General features: G+C 39.2%; 1 protein-coding gene across 2 annotated transcripts in view; it reads right to left on the minus strand.

Moving 5' to 3' along the window:
• Window positions 1–11,204: 11,204 nt before the first annotated feature.
• PROSER1 (proline and serine rich 1) overlaps window positions 11,205–16,093 on the minus strand; it is a 28,213-nt gene continuing 23,324 nt past the window's right edge. For both annotated transcript variants that reach the window (XM_509637.9, XM_001147203.8), the window contains 3 exons: window positions 13,748–15,530; window positions 13,140–13,290; window positions 11,205–12,544 (listed from right to left, as the gene is read on the minus strand). In XM_509637.9, the coding sequence (XP_509637.4) occupies window positions 12,422–12,544; window positions 13,140–13,290; window positions 13,748–15,530 (2,057 nt within the window). In that variant the 3' untranslated portion in view covers window positions 11,205–12,421. The remainder of the gene's footprint in view (window positions 12,545–13,139; window positions 13,291–13,747; window positions 15,531–16,093) is intronic.

The following is a 16,093-nucleotide window of genomic DNA, read 5'->3' on the forward strand; positions in this document are numbered from 1 at the left end:
CACAGATTAAAACAGACATGCATAATGTGTGCACAGAGTCAGCAACTGTCTGCTCTAGGATAGTTTCCTCTGCACCTCCCTTAAACATCCTCGCTTACAGCTCCAAGTAGAAATGTTGCTGGAGGCACAGTGGGCAGGAGAGAAGGCTCTGGGCTCATACTGCCCAGATATAAAGAAAACTTTGCTCTGTCATGAACTAGTGTGTGACATTGGGTAAGCTATTTAACCTCTGTGTTTTATTTTTCTCATCTGTAAAATGGGGATGGTAATATAATATTTACCAAAGAGAGTTGTCTGTATGAGAATCTTATGAAAATTACATGTAAAATATTCAGAATAATGACTAACATTAATAAATGGTAACTATTATTACCATGAATGGAAGCTGGGCTGTATTTCTAAGGACTGAGTTAACTTCTCTCTACAATGGCAATATTGGGCTAATTTTCACAATGTCTCCCTTGTCCCCTAATTTCAAGTGAAAGGAAGACTGATAGAGATTGATTTGGTATGTCCATACATTTATCAACTCTCTTCTCTCTCTGATCTAATGCTACCTTAAAAACTCGAGGCCCATTCCTGGTCTGTATTGTCATATAATTTCCATCCCGTTTCTTCTGGCCTCTACTTTATCTCCATGTCATCATCACTTTGTAACTAACCTCTCATGGAAAGAGCAACAGAAAAACTTCCTGTTTCCATCATTTCTCCCGACTTAAGCCAAAGACAATCTTTGCCTGGAACTGAAAGCCCCTTTCCCTTTGAGTCAGGTGCTTCTCCAGAGTCATGCAGCAAAGTGTTCTGGAGGTGCTAGTTTAGCTTATTTCTAAATACGTTTTCTCTTAATATTAGCCAAATACCATTTATGCTAGCACTGCCAGTCACTGAGATGGAAGGTTCAAAACAACAGAAACAATAATTATTCCCTGGGAGCCGCTACAAAGAGCCTCAAGAGTGCTTGCTATGGTCCATCCCTTTGGAAGATGACTAAGCAACTGTTTTTCTTTTTCCTAAAGAAAGTTTCAAATGTCTCAGCCTAGAAAGCAAGAAGGGTTTCAGCAAGCAATGAGCACCTACGACAAACTGAATCCTCATAGCAGGGCCTCAGGAAATGAAACATGAGCTCATTTTCAAGTTTCCTACTTCTTTTTCTGTAAAATATAAATTAGTAAGCCCAGTGGATGAATTATTATTATCTGTGGACGTTCTTTCACTTATCATGGGAAAGGAGGATACGGGAATTTCTGGAAGATGCTTCGGATGAAGACTTTTCAGTGTTTCTGCATTTTCATTTTATCAATTTCTGCACTAGTGAAAGTACTGAGATGAGGACAGCTTTTTATTTTATTTATTTATTTATTTATTTATTTATCTATTTATTTATTTATTTTGAGATGGAGTCTCTCTGTCACCCAGCCTGGAGTGCAGTGGTGCAATCTCGGCTCACTGCAACCTCCGCTCCCCCTGCGCCAGGGGTCAAGCGATTCTCTGATGCCTCAGCCTCCCAAGTAGCTGGGATTACAGGCATGTGCCACCACGCCCAGCTAAGTTTTGTGTTTTTAGTAGAGATGGGGTTTTGCCATGTTGCCCAGGCTCGTCTTGAACGCCAGGCCTCAAGCGATCCACCCAACTCAGACTTCCAAAGTGCTGGGATTACAGGCATGAGCCAATGACCCTGGCTGAAGACAGCTATGCTTTTAAAAGGCCTAATTCTATTCCCACTCTTGACATACAGGATATGTGTCCTTAAGTATGTATATATTTTTTTCCCTGAATGTTCACCTTATAGCACAAACCCTCTCTTGAGACAATCCTTTCTAGACTTCCACCTGTTTCCTTTCCTAAGCTTCTGGTTTCAGACATCACCCACCATCCTTTCTTGCTAAGATGTATCCAGGTGTTCCAGGATGGTGGCTGCTCTCTTAAGAAAACATGCCCTTTTCTTTAAATTGAAGTTCTCTGATCTCTTTAACTGTTTTACGAATATACATCATACATTCTAACTTATCCATTCTCATTTATTCAATTCTTGAATTCCCACTTTTTTTTTTTCTTTTTTTTTTTTTTGAGATGGAGTCTCGCTCTGTCACCTAGGCTGGAGTGCAGTGGCCCAATCTCGGCCCACTGCAACCTCTGCCTTCCTGGTTCAAGCAATTCCCCTGCCTCAGCCTCCCAAGTAGCTGGGATTACAGACGCACGCCGCCACGCCCAGCTAATTTTTATGTATTTTTAGTAGAGACGGGGTTTCACCATGTTGGCCAGACTGGTCTCTAACTCCTGACCTCAGGCAATCCACCCACCTCGGCCTCCCAAAGTGCTGGGATTACAGGCGTGAGCCACGCCCTGCCGAATTCTCACATTTTTAAATGAGAAATTCGGTCTCCAAATCTGTAAAGATATTTATAGTGATAACTCCCCAAGCTGCAAATCTGGCTTATACCTCTCTTCAGAATAATAAATATTTTTAACTATCAGCTGACGAAACATCTCTATCTGGACGTCCCCCAGTTAAATATTCTATACGTTAGAACGAAATCTATTGAATTAAGGCATTTGTATTATGGAATACTGTTGATATATTTTAAATGTATGTATTTACTGAATAAAGTAAACAACCATCAATATACCACACAACAGCACCACTAGAATATTACCAATACCATTGAAACTACTTGCATATTCCTCCTGGGTCTCCTCCTCACCTCTCTAAAACCGTAATTTATAATTTTGTTGATTATTCTCTTGCTTTTAAAATAGAACTTTTTAAATTATATATTTACATTTCTAAAACACTTATGATTTAGTTTTGCTTTTGCCTTTTTTAAAAATACCCATGTAGGCTGGGGGCGGTGGCTCATGCCTGTAATCCCACCACTTTGGGAGGCCGAGGCGGGCGGATCATGAGGTCAGGAGATCGAGACCATCCTGGCCAACATGGTGAAACCTCGTCTCTACTAAAAATACAGGAATTAGCTGGGCATGGTGACGTGTGCCTGTAATCCCAGCTACTCAGGAGGCTGAGGCAAGAGAATCACTTGAACCAGGGAGTCAGAGGTTGCAGTGAGCCAAGATTTTGCCACTGCACTCCAGCCTGGCAACAGAGTGAGACTCCATCTCAAAAAAAAAAAAAAAAAACTCATGAGTGCTCTGCAATTTCCTTTGGCATTCCATATTATGTTGCAGGAAGCTATTGCTCTTTAATTTTCAGTGCTATTTAAGACATCGAAGTGTAAATGGGCCATAGTTCACTTATTTATTTGGATACTTTTAGGTTTTCATTATTACAAATGATACTATCATGAATGTTTTGTACATATCTTCTGGTTGTGTATACATGCAAGAGTTTCTCTAAGGCCCTAAAATCCAGATATATACATCTGGAAATGACACTGTTATATTTTATGTTCAACTTTACAAGATTATTGTAAACAACTTTGTAAAAATATTTTCCAAAGTAGTTTATGTCAATTTAATCTTACTAGTCGTGTACAAGTATTCCTTTTGTTCCAAATCATTGACGGCACTTGTTCATACTTGACTATCTGGTCAGTGTGAAATAGTATTTCATTATAATCTGATTTTAGATTTCCCGGAGTTTTAATAAGGCAGAACAAGTTACAGTGGTTATTTACAATTTGTGTTTTCTCCTTTGTGAGTTGCACATACATGCCCTTTGCTCCTATTTTGGGCTTCTTGCAAATTTAATAAGTAGTCTTCATATATACTTGCTATATACACGTCGAGTACTTCTTATCCAAAATGCTTAGGACTTAGAAGTGTTTCAGATTTTGGATTTTAGAATATTTGAGTACACATGAGTTATCTTGGGGGTTGGCACCCAAATCTAAGCATTCAATTCATTTATGTTTCATATACGCCTTATACACATAGCCCGAAGGCAACTTTGTACAAGACTTAATAATTTTATATGGAACGAAGTTTGTGTACATTGAACTCATGTGGACAGTCTGTGGTTTTTTGGCATGATCATCATTCTTGACTGAATTTCTACGCTACCAATAAGCAATCATTTTCTTATGCTTATTCACACATAAGTACTTAACAATAAAAGCTATGACACCCCGTTAACACAGTGAACAAATAATTTGTGTAGCAGCACAGTAGCATCACCAGAATACCTGGCTCAGCTGTTAAACAGCAGCAACAACAAGCAAACGACGGCAGGCTTTCAACCTCTAGCTATGATGCTGGGTTTGTGTTTTGATTAAAAGGCTACAATAGACTGTATTTTATTTTTTTTAGGTGGGAAGAAACATCAGAAGCGTGGGTCCTCCAGGGATGAGGAGTCATCCTGCTGGAAGGCCTTTTAAACGATTTCCTCCAGAGTCATCTGCCTCATTAACAGTTTTTGTCTTAGATGTCTGTCTTGGATTTTATAAACTTACATTATTTCCTGTTCTGTTATAAATGCATGCTGCTCTACTCCTTCACTAAGCCCATCACACATTTTCATCATGTTGTCTAGAGGCACTTTTTTGCAGTATTAACAACATCATCTTCATCATCACTAATATCACAATCACCTTGATTCAAAATCATTTTGGCTATTTCACAATCCATCAATGAATAAACAACTGGAGCCTCATTATTGAAGGTACAAACTTCTTTAATATCAATTTCTTCCAGTTTATTGATAGACTCTGAAATAATTTTTTTTGCATATATAAGGAGGTCAGACTTTTTTTTTCTCATTTGACATGTGGAATCCTTCAAAGTCTCCATCTTGTTCGTCACCTTCATTGAATGTAGTCACAGGCCAGAGGCTGTGCCAGGCATGTACCACTGTGGCCTTAGTTCTGTGTTTCAAGAGAACGCAACAGCATATATGGTATCTGTCATGATAAAACCATGCTGAAAACCTTCCACACGCATAGCCTCCATTCACTGCTGCTAGCATACTGGTCCAGAAAGTGTTTTCATTTTCACTCTTCATTTATCTAAGAATGCTCTGGTCACATAGCTAATGAGTTAATGAAGTCACATTTTGGGGAAAGTACATGACATAAACATTTTTGATGAGAATTTCATTTGGAGAATGAGCAGAATAGCTATCAAGGAATAAAAAATTCTTGTGGTCATCATCCAGCCTAGCTTCCTTGCAGTGAGCAAGAGCTGCTGATATAAAATGTCTGTGAAGCCAGTCAGAAAAGCAGTCCCTGATAGTCCATGACTTTTTTTTTTTTTGTCAGAATAATGGACAGGTAAGAAATTAATTTCTTGGAAACAGCCAGGGATGCAGGCTTTTGCCTATCACAGCAAGTGTACCCTTATGTGTGTCTGCTGCATTAGCATATCCCAGCACAGATATTCTGTCCTTGGCATCCTTAATGTCTGTAGGGGCTGCCTCATCAGCTGTAGTCAGTGTCTCTCCAGGGCAGTAAGGACAAAACAGTGATGTTCATCAGCAGCATAGGCTTGTTTTGGCATCAGATTTTGATCGGTGATGACCCTGACAAACTCATTAATGAATTTCTTCACTGACTTGTGACCAGTAGATGCCTTATCACCACAAAGGTTTAAAAATGCAATGCCATGTCTTGTGTTAAATTTCTGCAACCAGCCTGTCGCGTATTCATGGTTCCCGTCAATTTTCAGTTTATCATGATCAATCTTTGCTTGTTTCATGATCAGCATACCATTAAGCAACATATGTTTACTGTAACACTGATGAATCAACTCTTCCAATACACAATTGAGATCTTCATTTTTAGCTGTATGTAGTGTTTTTCTATTTTTGATTCACTTCTGTTCATCACCTTTAGCATAGAACTTCAACAGTTTATCCTTCTGTTTCTGCAGATCATATATGGTGGTCATTCCAATGACATACTCTTCTGAAAGATATACCACACTTATGCCACTGTCCACTTCCTCCAACAGCTTGGTTTTCTATCAAACTATAGATAAACATAAGTGCTTCCTTATTTTCTTATTACTTATAAGGGTGTCTACAGGTCTTTTTGACATTTTTATGGTATCTTTACACCACAGAGCAGAGAATAAGTGAGTCATGTCCACAGGACTTGGCTTCCTGTGGGGCATGATGGAGAGCCTGCCTTCAGTGTGTCTGGCCTGCACATGTGCTATTTTTATCACCCTTTGTGGGTATGTTTGAGTGGGGACTCAGGATGCACGGAAAAGATAACATCGTAGCTGAAAAAGGCTGGGAAGGTCTTTTTCCCCTTGCGGATGCTGAATAAACTGCATTGTGTGACTGGATTCTGACTGTGACCTGTCCATGAGACCAGGTGTGAAAGAGTGCACTTATGGTGTCATGTTGGTGCTCAAAGTTTTGGATTTTGGAGTGTTTCAGATTTCAGATTTTCTGATTTTTGGATTAGGAATATTCAACCTGTATATAAATATATGCACACCTACACAATGTGTGGGCGTGTATATACACTTTATACATTATATGTACTTATGAATATTTGATACTTGACAGCACATAAGTGGCAAATATATTTTTCCAGTTGTCACTTATTTTTTCACCTTTTTAATGATGTGTTTGATATCAAATATATAAAATTTCAATATATTTAATCCCTGGTGTGCCTTGTTTAAAAATCCTTCCCTTCCTAAGGTCTTGAAGACTGAAATATCAAGCCTTGATAATTAGTGGAGAAAGTCCTTCTGCTTTATTCATTCTCTTCAGAAGAATTTTGGCTATTTTTCATCCTCTGGTCACCCATACATTTTAGAATAAGTTCATAAAACTTATTTAAAACGTTGGGATTTTGATTGGAATGGTGTGAAATTTGGAGACTGAGAGATTTTATATTCTAAGGCTATGATTCATAAATATGATCACTGTGTATTCTCCATTTAAGTAGGTTTTCTTTTTTTTTTTTTTTCTTGAGATGGAGTCTTGCTCTGTTGCCCAGGCTGGAGTGCAATGGCACAATCTCGGCTCACTGCAAGCTCCGCCTCCCGGGTTCCCACCATTCTCCTGCCTCAGCCTCCCAAGTAGCTGGGACTACAAGCCCCCGCCACCATGCCTGGCTAATTTTTTTTTTTTGTATTTTTTTAGTAGAGACGGGGTTTCACCGTGTTAGCCAAGATGGTCTCGATCTCCTGACCTTGTGATCTGCCCGCCTCAGCCTCCCAAAGTGCTGGCATTACAGGCGTGAGCCACTGCACCCGGCCTAAGTAGGTTTTCTTTAATGATGCTTATGAAGTTTAAAAACAAATTCACCATAAAATTATTACTCATCTTTTGTAGGATTTGTTACTAGGTGACATGTCACCGTTTTCTTCTTTTGAAAAGAGCATACTAGCCAGGCATGGTGGCTCATGCCTGTAATCTCAGCACTTTGGGAGGACAAGGTGGGTGGATTGCCTGAGCCCAGGATTTCAAGACTAGCCTGGGCAACATGGCAAAACCCTTTCTCTACAAAAAATACATAAATAAATAAATAAATAAAATTAGTCAGCCATGATGGTGTGCACCTGTAGTGCCAGCTACTCAAGAGGCTGAGGTGGGAAGATTACCTGACCCAGGGAGGTCCAGGCTGCAGTGAGCTGTGATCACTTCACTACACTCCAGCCTAGGTGACAGAGGGAGACTCTCCCTCAAAAAAGAAAAACCAAAACTAAAAGAGCATGCTATTGATACTGTTGCTCATGTTTGAAAATGCAACTGACCTTTGAATATAATGAATCTGAATCTCACTAAGCTTTATTAATTCAAATAATTTGTCACCTCTGAATATTGTCTGCTTTATATATCTTCCTTTCCAATCCTTATACTTTTACTTATTTTTTTTGTATCTTACTACACTTGCTAGGATGTCTGATACAATGCTGAATTACTTTCCTTGATTGACATCTGCTTTTAAAGGGGTATTTCTAGCATTTCATAGTTAAAAATAAAGTATGCCATAAATACTTTTATAGATTTCTTTTACTTGGAAGTTTTTTTAACCTAGTTTGCAAAGAGTTTTTTTTTTATTTTTTAGCCATTATGGTGGTTGAATTTTATCAAATGTTTAATGTTTTTGATGCATAGACCAAGAATGTTTTTTCTCTACGTGGCAAATTGCACTTTTAGATTTCCTAATGTTATTTTACCCTTGCACTCCTGAAACAAACACAACTTGATCATGGTCTGTCATCTTTTAAAAAAAAATGCTCTACTTGTATTGCTAATAATTTATGGTTTTGTACTATTCTCTTGAGTAAGCTTGACATGTATTTTTTATTTTTCATACTATTCTTGTCTGAGTTTTGGTATCATAGTTAAGCTGGTCTTTAAGAATGACTTGAGGGGTCATATAGTCATATATAGTCAATAGAAAGAGTCAATAGTCATACATAGTCAATAGAAAGAGGAGTGTCTTTCTACTGGAAGAGTTTGTATGTCCTTAAAATGGCCCATCCCTGAAAGTTCAGGACTCAGAAAAGCCTTCCAACACTGCTTCCTTTCCATTTACAAGTGTTGAGATTCTAATATAGGAGGTCCTCAAATAACATCATTTTGTTCCACATTGTTTTATTGTAAGATGAGTGGCTGGGGCCTCTGTCTGCATGGTTTGCATTCTCCCCACATCTGTCTCCACATATTCTGGTTTCTTCCACATCCTAAGGTGCCTGTTAGGTTTTCTCGTGTGTCTAGGTTGTCCCAGTCTGAGTGAGCATTGGTGTGTGAGTGTGCCCTGGGATGGGATGGTGTCCTGTCCAGGATGGGTCCCTGCCTTGCATCCTGAGCTGCAGGGATCAGCTCCAGCCACCAGTGACCCTGAACTGGAATAAGTGCGTTGGAAAATCAATGAATACAAATTGTTAAATAAAGGTTTGTAAAGTCCACGATAATCATACAAATGCATGACAATAAATGATGTGGTGCCTAAGCGCTCAGAGAGCCTGCCATGTTTCTGATTGTTTTTGAACTCCGCGGTGGTAGGAGGTGTTCCTGACAATTTTCTTTGTAAAGGATACGTACGCACATTCCTTGACTTAGCCCACCACCATGACCACCACTAGTCACTGACGAAAAATTGGGTAATTATCTAGTCTTTATTACTTTCTTAAATGTATGTTTAGGTCACATTTATTTCAATGTTTAATTAGAAGTGTTCTGGGTCTTTATTTAGACATTTGGTGTAGTTTTTGTGGCCAGAAACATTCCACAGGAACTTAATTTTGCTTACGTCAATTAGCCTATGGTAAAATTGGTTTGATTATACTGTTTCTCTTAGTCGCAGTTTCCAAAAACCTATTGATGATCCAAATGAAGACTTACTGTACAGGAAAGCCTAATTAACGTCTTACCGTGTGCTTATTTCTTACACGTGTCTGTGCCTTTCTTCTTGTCTTTTGGATGTTTTTGTTTATTCCAATTACCCTCTCTACAAATTAGGAGTGATAACCACCACTGACTTTTAGCTCTTATCATAAAATTTTGTCAGAGATACTTAAAAACTTACTATCCTAATGCCTCATCTGAATAAAAGGATCTTGGGGATGTTAAAACTAAATATGGCCTGAGAAGGACTCCGTACTTCTGTATTTGAGTCCTTCTGAATGAACTGTAATCTAGCTTGTCAGACAAAATTGAAAACCTAATTTAGGAGTATGCGCCTGTAACAGGAATTGAATCTTGGCCAATCTCAGCGGCCATACTTCAACCACTGCTAACTGTTCGAATTGTGTTCAAATAAGGCACCAACCTGCAAGCAATCCAGCTGTTTATCTCACTGCCGATTTCTGTACATCGTTTCCTTTTTTTTTGGTCTATAAATCTTCTTCCACCACGTGGCTGCACTTGAGTCTCTGTGAATCTGCTGTGATTCTGGGGGCTGCCCAATTTGCGCATCATTCATTGCTCAATTAAACTCTAAATTTAATTTGGCTGGAGTTTTTATCAGAGACAATTTGGATTACTCTTCCCAACTTACTTGCTAATGTTCAATATTTAGCCTTGTAACTGACCAAATTAGATACTGTTTGCCAATATGTTGTGTCATCTCTAAAAACAACAAAAATTTGAAGTCCTCATTAAATTTGGAGTTCTTTTCTACAATTCTGACACCAACTATATTTTATAAATATATAAACTAATCTGGCAAATCAAATGGTGAGGCTTAAAGTTCATCAATTATATGAATTAACTAACAGCTTTTGCAAACCTTAAACACACTACTGGCCTTCACATAAAGGGGATAGAGAGGAACACAATCTTCATAATCTTCATTTTTGGGTTTCTCCAATAACCTCTAATCCAACCTCCATGCTGCCACCTAAGTGATTTTTCTAAAGCACTCCAATACGTTTCCAAACTAACCACAGAACAAATCCCCAGGTCTTTGGCATGTTTTAAAGGTCTTTCATGATCAGGTACCTCTCTTGCTTTTCATCCTCAAACTACCATGCTCCATCCACATATATTATATTGCTATGCTATTGTCATACTTTGTGCCTTTATAAATCATATAATTCTTACTCATTCTTTAAGACTTTAATGTCACTGATAAATCTTTCTAGACTCTCTCAGGTAGTAAGATACTCCCCTCACTTCTCGTGTTTTCTTAGCACTTGGTAGTAGAAGTATTCATAGTAGATGCTTGATTCGGATTTACCACTTTTTATGTGACTTACATCTTGGATTCTTTAGTGAATTAGGTTACTTATCCCACATAGTTGGGAAACATATACATAAAACTAGCCTCTACGAATTAGTGCAAGGATTCTAAAAACATTCACTTTTATATATACCTTTGAATGGCCAATTATGTGTGAGGCCAGGGATCTATAAGATGAATAGGATATAGCTCCTCTTTTCAAGGGGCTCATAGGATAGCAGAAATACACCTTGTTGTGGCATCACATTGTATCAAGACTACTCATTCAATAATTATTTTCTGAATGAATGGTCAACATATATAAAAAACACAATATAATCTTAAAAGAAGTTTTATGGGTATAGATTTAAGAAAAACAAATGGCAACTTCCAGCAACTGGTATCAGATTAAACTATAGCTTACATTCTGTGTTTAAAGACATAAATCAGTCTGTTCATATGTTGGTTATGACTTTTACATTAAGATATCATTTAAACGAATGAGCAATCAGTAGTATAAACAGAGTTACAACTAAATTTGGATAAAAATGTTCAATATATTAACTCTAGCATGTATACAAAATTAGAAAGCCTATCCAAGCACTTAGTAAAACACACAGAATATTTGTCATATCCATAAAGTTTATTTTTAAAAACTGTTAAAAACTAACCATACAGGTTTATTAATATACTTAAAAAGTTTGTTCCCTATGTTGAAGTAAAATACATTAGCAACATCTTCCGGACACCATCTTTATAAAAGTAAAACTTCTAGATCCTGAAATGTACTACAGTAGAGTCTATAGTTTACACTTTTAATCACAGATTGGAATTCATTCTCCTTACTCCCCTACCTCCCACATGTGGCAGTTATTACTCCAAAATTAATGACATTCGCTCATGTTATACTACCACAGATCCTTAAATAGAGTACATACTGCATAATTACTAACAGAGCCAGTCTTCTCTATTTGTTGTCACATATTTCATATAAGCATTTGACTTAAAGTACAAATAGAAATACTACATCCCATAATTGTAAACATTCACCAGGAGCTCCTATAGTACAGTAAGTAACAGAGGTGGCCCAAGAGTCAGTCAAGTGTTCTTCACTCACTGGATACTGCTGAGATTAGGAAAACTGTTTTGAAGGCAAATTATCCTAAGTCTTACTTGTATTTCTATAAGGATGCAGTTCTGGATATATACTTTCAGTTGAAAACACCTGAAAGTCATTCTGTAGTCTACATTAAGCACCACTTTCACTTACCTGAAATATTTTGAGTTAAATTCAGCAGTATGTACGGTTGTTAATATCAGAAATTAAGAATAACTGTGGGTCTCAAGTTCCCTTTTGTGGATACATACAGAGTACTGAGTTCCCACTGATGCTAATAGGAACCGCTCATGCATACCAAGGGTAGTAACTCCCCCAGGGCCACATGCAACCCCCAAGTCTGAGGCACAACTATTACTTCTGCCAGTGGATGCTATACAAGCATATTTAAGGCTGTATTCGGCTATAAAGAGTTCAATCTACTCTTTAATATTCCTTCTATGTAGATCACATACACAATTCAAAATTTTATAGGACAGGTGAAAAGTCTCCAAACACTTTTTAAATACCATTCTCCATACAATTTATTGTCAGCATATTTACAAAGGGGAGTGTTCACACTTTAAAATGCAACCACAATTTTCAAATTGTTGTCACAATTTCTCCAGGATTACCCTCATTCTCATTTTCCGACTTTTGGCCAGCTTCACATTTGTCAGATTGTTCATTGCAGTTCTTAGGCAATTCTGATGTTGCTCTGAAGGAGAATAAAAGTTAAAAGTATTCACTGCCACCCACTCTGGGACAGGCTTGGTTGCAAAGAAAATGGTGTTCCTGGCGCTGAAGGATAACTAGGAAACCCATCAGGCTGAGCTGGATAGCTTTCCAGAGCCGAAGCTGAATGGACCTGATGGAAAGAAGAGCGTGTGGTTTAGCAGAGTGCCAAGTTCATTCAAGCCTGCGCTTGCTTCTACCCATGCCACACAGAGATATTCAGAATAGGAAAGAAAGACGAGACAAAACTCTGAGGCACAATAAAGTCTGCTCAGTCACCTAAAATTTTTAAGAAAATGTTCAAATTTCTTCAGGTGAAGGAGATGCATAGAATTGTCATTAAAATATTTAATATTCTCTCAAAAGTCAATAGGTTTTCTACAGATAATGTGCTTTAACGGTCAATCATTAAGCTTGAATTACAGAAGACAAGTTAACATTTAACTGTCATCAATAGATTCTTAAATTTTATCAAGTAAAATCTATAAGCAGGAAGGAAAAACAATTCATACAGATGACTATGTCCTACCACCTCTGTTACTCTCCTGAAAGAAGACAAGCAAAATTTGCAAATTTGGAGAGAACTAATCATCATCAAATCTCTATGCATTCTGCTAAGAGCCATTTTTTGCCAATGTTGGGATATCGCAAATGATACTGCAATGTTATCACTACAGAAGTTAGTTATACATGTTACCATGTAATTTATGCCAGCCATTGCTGCTTACCTGCTGTAACAATGCTGACTGTGCAGCCGCATTATGCTGTAATTCTTGCAAGGATGATTGTGAAGGATTCTGAGGAAACCCAGGGATACCCGGGAGGGACAAAAGGCCTGGAAAAACAGAACTGCCTGCAGCTTGAAGTCCGGATGATAAACTAAAACAATTGACAGAAAAACAAGTTAACTGCAGACAAGACAAAAAAGCTACTGTTTCCATATTTGTAAAATACAATCTTAAAATGTTAAAAACAAAACAAAAACCTTAGAATTTATTCCTCTGTTGGAAGGACCATAAAAATCAGCCATTCCCTGATATGAATCTTTCTACTGTGAAGTATATTATTCGAAATTCAGTAAGTCTGTTTTGCATATAATCCTTTCTGCTGTCTAATAAATAAAACTACCAAATACAAATCCAAACATTGTATCAACAGGCATTAATATTTTATATATTTATCTTAACATGGTTCATAAAACATTTTTGAGTGCTAAAGTTTCCGCCCAGAAAAACATCATTTAGATTTTGACATTCATTTGGATGGCTTGAAATGAAATGTGAACTACAAGTTAGGTGAAGAATAATTTTATCCTATTTCCAAACTATCCACATACCCGGCTTGTGCAACAAGAGCGGAGTTGAAATTGGAACTGAATGCTGAGGCGAATCCTGGAAGGACTGGAGCTGGGGATGGGGCTGTGGCAGCCACAGGTAGTGGTGTGACAGCTGCGACTGTAGAGGGCGCCTGCAGCCCCGGGAATGAGGGAAGAGCAGGGGTAACGCTTGGGGTATTAGAGACAGAAAAGCCTGGGTAGGAGGGATTTGAAGATGACAGAGGTCCTTGAGTAACAGAGAAAAGTGAGGGAACAGCAGTGGACAGGTTGAGGGGGAAAGGTGCTGCTGAGACTGGTGCTGAAGCAGAAAGCCCTGAGAGAACAGCTGCCGTTGAGCTGGGATGAGGGAGAGATGTGGAGGTGGCAGCAGTAGATGAGGTGGCTATTAATGACCCTGGGAGAGATACTGATGGATTAAGAGATGGGTTGCCAGATAAAGGAAAATTGTTGGTCAAAGAAGTAAAAGGAGGAAGAGCAGTGAATACTGGTGCAATGGGAGTGGAGGAACCATGTGGTGGAAGGGAAATAGAGGAAAGAGGATTTGAACCATTTAAAGGAGTACTCAAGCTGGAGAGACCTGACAATGCAGGATTAAGGCAAGTAGATAAACTGATGGGCACGGATGTTGAAGTATATGCACGGCCCAATGTCCCTGACAAACCTAAAGTACCATGAGAGGGATTCCCAGAATGAGATGGACCTTTGAAGGCCGAGGGAGTAGGACTTGTGGGCTCAGTTTTGATCATAACAGGAAGAGTTGTTGCAGCAGGGGTAGATGAAATATGCAGATCTGAGGTACCTGGGTGGGGGCCACGCAAAAGGGAGGCTGAGGAGCCACAGCTAACTGGCGCTGACGTGGAAGCTGATGCAGCAGTGGCTAAAGGAGACTGTACAGGCAATGTCAGGGGAGTGGAAGTTGAGTTAGCCACGGGAGACGGCAGGCCTGGGAACAGGGCCAACCCTGGAGTGGAAGGCCTCTGTGGGGTAGGGATGGCTGACGGGGCATAGCACTTGTTAGGGGCTGAAGCAGAAGAGTCAGAGTTCTGAAGAGTAAGAGAAGATAGTGAAGCCAGCCCACTTGTGACAGCAGAGGATAAAGCAGAGGAGTTGATTAAATTGGTGTCATTGGATGTCAGAAAACCTTTTAACGCAGACAAAAGAGGACTGTTCACACCAAGTGGACCGGCAACGCTGGGAGTAGAGCCACCAGCAATTACAGGAGTCGGGTTGGATAGGCCTTGGGATGTTGGTGGTAAGGGCAAAGGAAGCCCTGCAAAAACTGATGACAATGAAGCAGAATTTGGGTTGCTGGTAGAAGCAGAAGAGCTGGTGGAAAAGGGGAGGCTAGTGAAAGGTGCAGAAGTAGAAGCAAATGCTTCACTGGAACCAAGAGTGGACCGTGGTGTAGGTCCTGGGGTAGGAGTGGCTGCGGTAGGAGTGGCAGAAGGACCTGGCAGTGACACTAGGCCAGAAAAAATGGAAGGAACAGGAGTGGTGGTTGTACTGTGGATGGATGTAACAGGTGCAGTGGGCAATGAAGGGGTTCTGATAACTGTTGGGTTTGGTATTGATGGCTGAGGTGTGTGAACAGCTGAGGAGACCTGCCCTGGGAACACAGGAAGGACAGTATTCAGCAGGTTCATTCCAGAAACGGTGGCAGCTGCTGATGCTGATGGATGATTAATTGCCTTGACTGGGGATGCAGTAGGAACAGGAGTTGCAGCAGGTGTTGAAGGATTAGAACCATGAGGAGAAAAGAGTTGACTTGCTGGGGTGGAAAATGCTATATGGAAGGGGGAAAAAAGGCAAGAATGTATCATCATGCTGAAACGTCAAATTTTGAATTAAAAAGCATAACCATTTTTGTAATATTTAACAAATACCAAATAAAAAATGGCAAGTATAACAGGCTCTTGTAATATCCAAATTGCTGGGTTCCATTTCTCAGATCTTTACTCTGGAGCCAGTCAGATCCAGTTGTCGTCTAGACTCTGCTCAAAATAGTCCTCCAAATCACAGGAAGTTTTGAGAAGCTTGCGAAGTGTCCTTTCATATTTTTCCACTTTTTAAAAATTAAAGCATTTATTTTAATTGTGATTAGTGCTGCTGCACTGACTTTACCTCTAATTCTTTCAATCTACTTATCTAGAGTAAGTCAGTCCCCCTCATAGGAGCTTTCAGAACATGGCTTCCCTTGCAGGGCCATACAAGGCTTTCCAGGATTCATGCCCAGCTCTCCAGTATTGTTTGTTGCCACTCTGTGAGTTGAATTTAATATTCCGGATTGTTCATCTGTACAGTTGCCCCGCCCCATCCCCATACATTTGCTCATACTGACCACTCTAC

The sequence above is a fragment of the Pan troglodytes genome, chromosome 14 (assembly GCF_028858775.2).
Source record: "Pan troglodytes isolate AG18354 chromosome 14, NHGRI_mPanTro3-v2.0_pri, whole genome shotgun sequence".
In the NCBI taxonomy this organism is placed as follows: Eukaryota; Metazoa; Chordata; class Mammalia; order Primates; family Hominidae; genus Pan; species Pan troglodytes.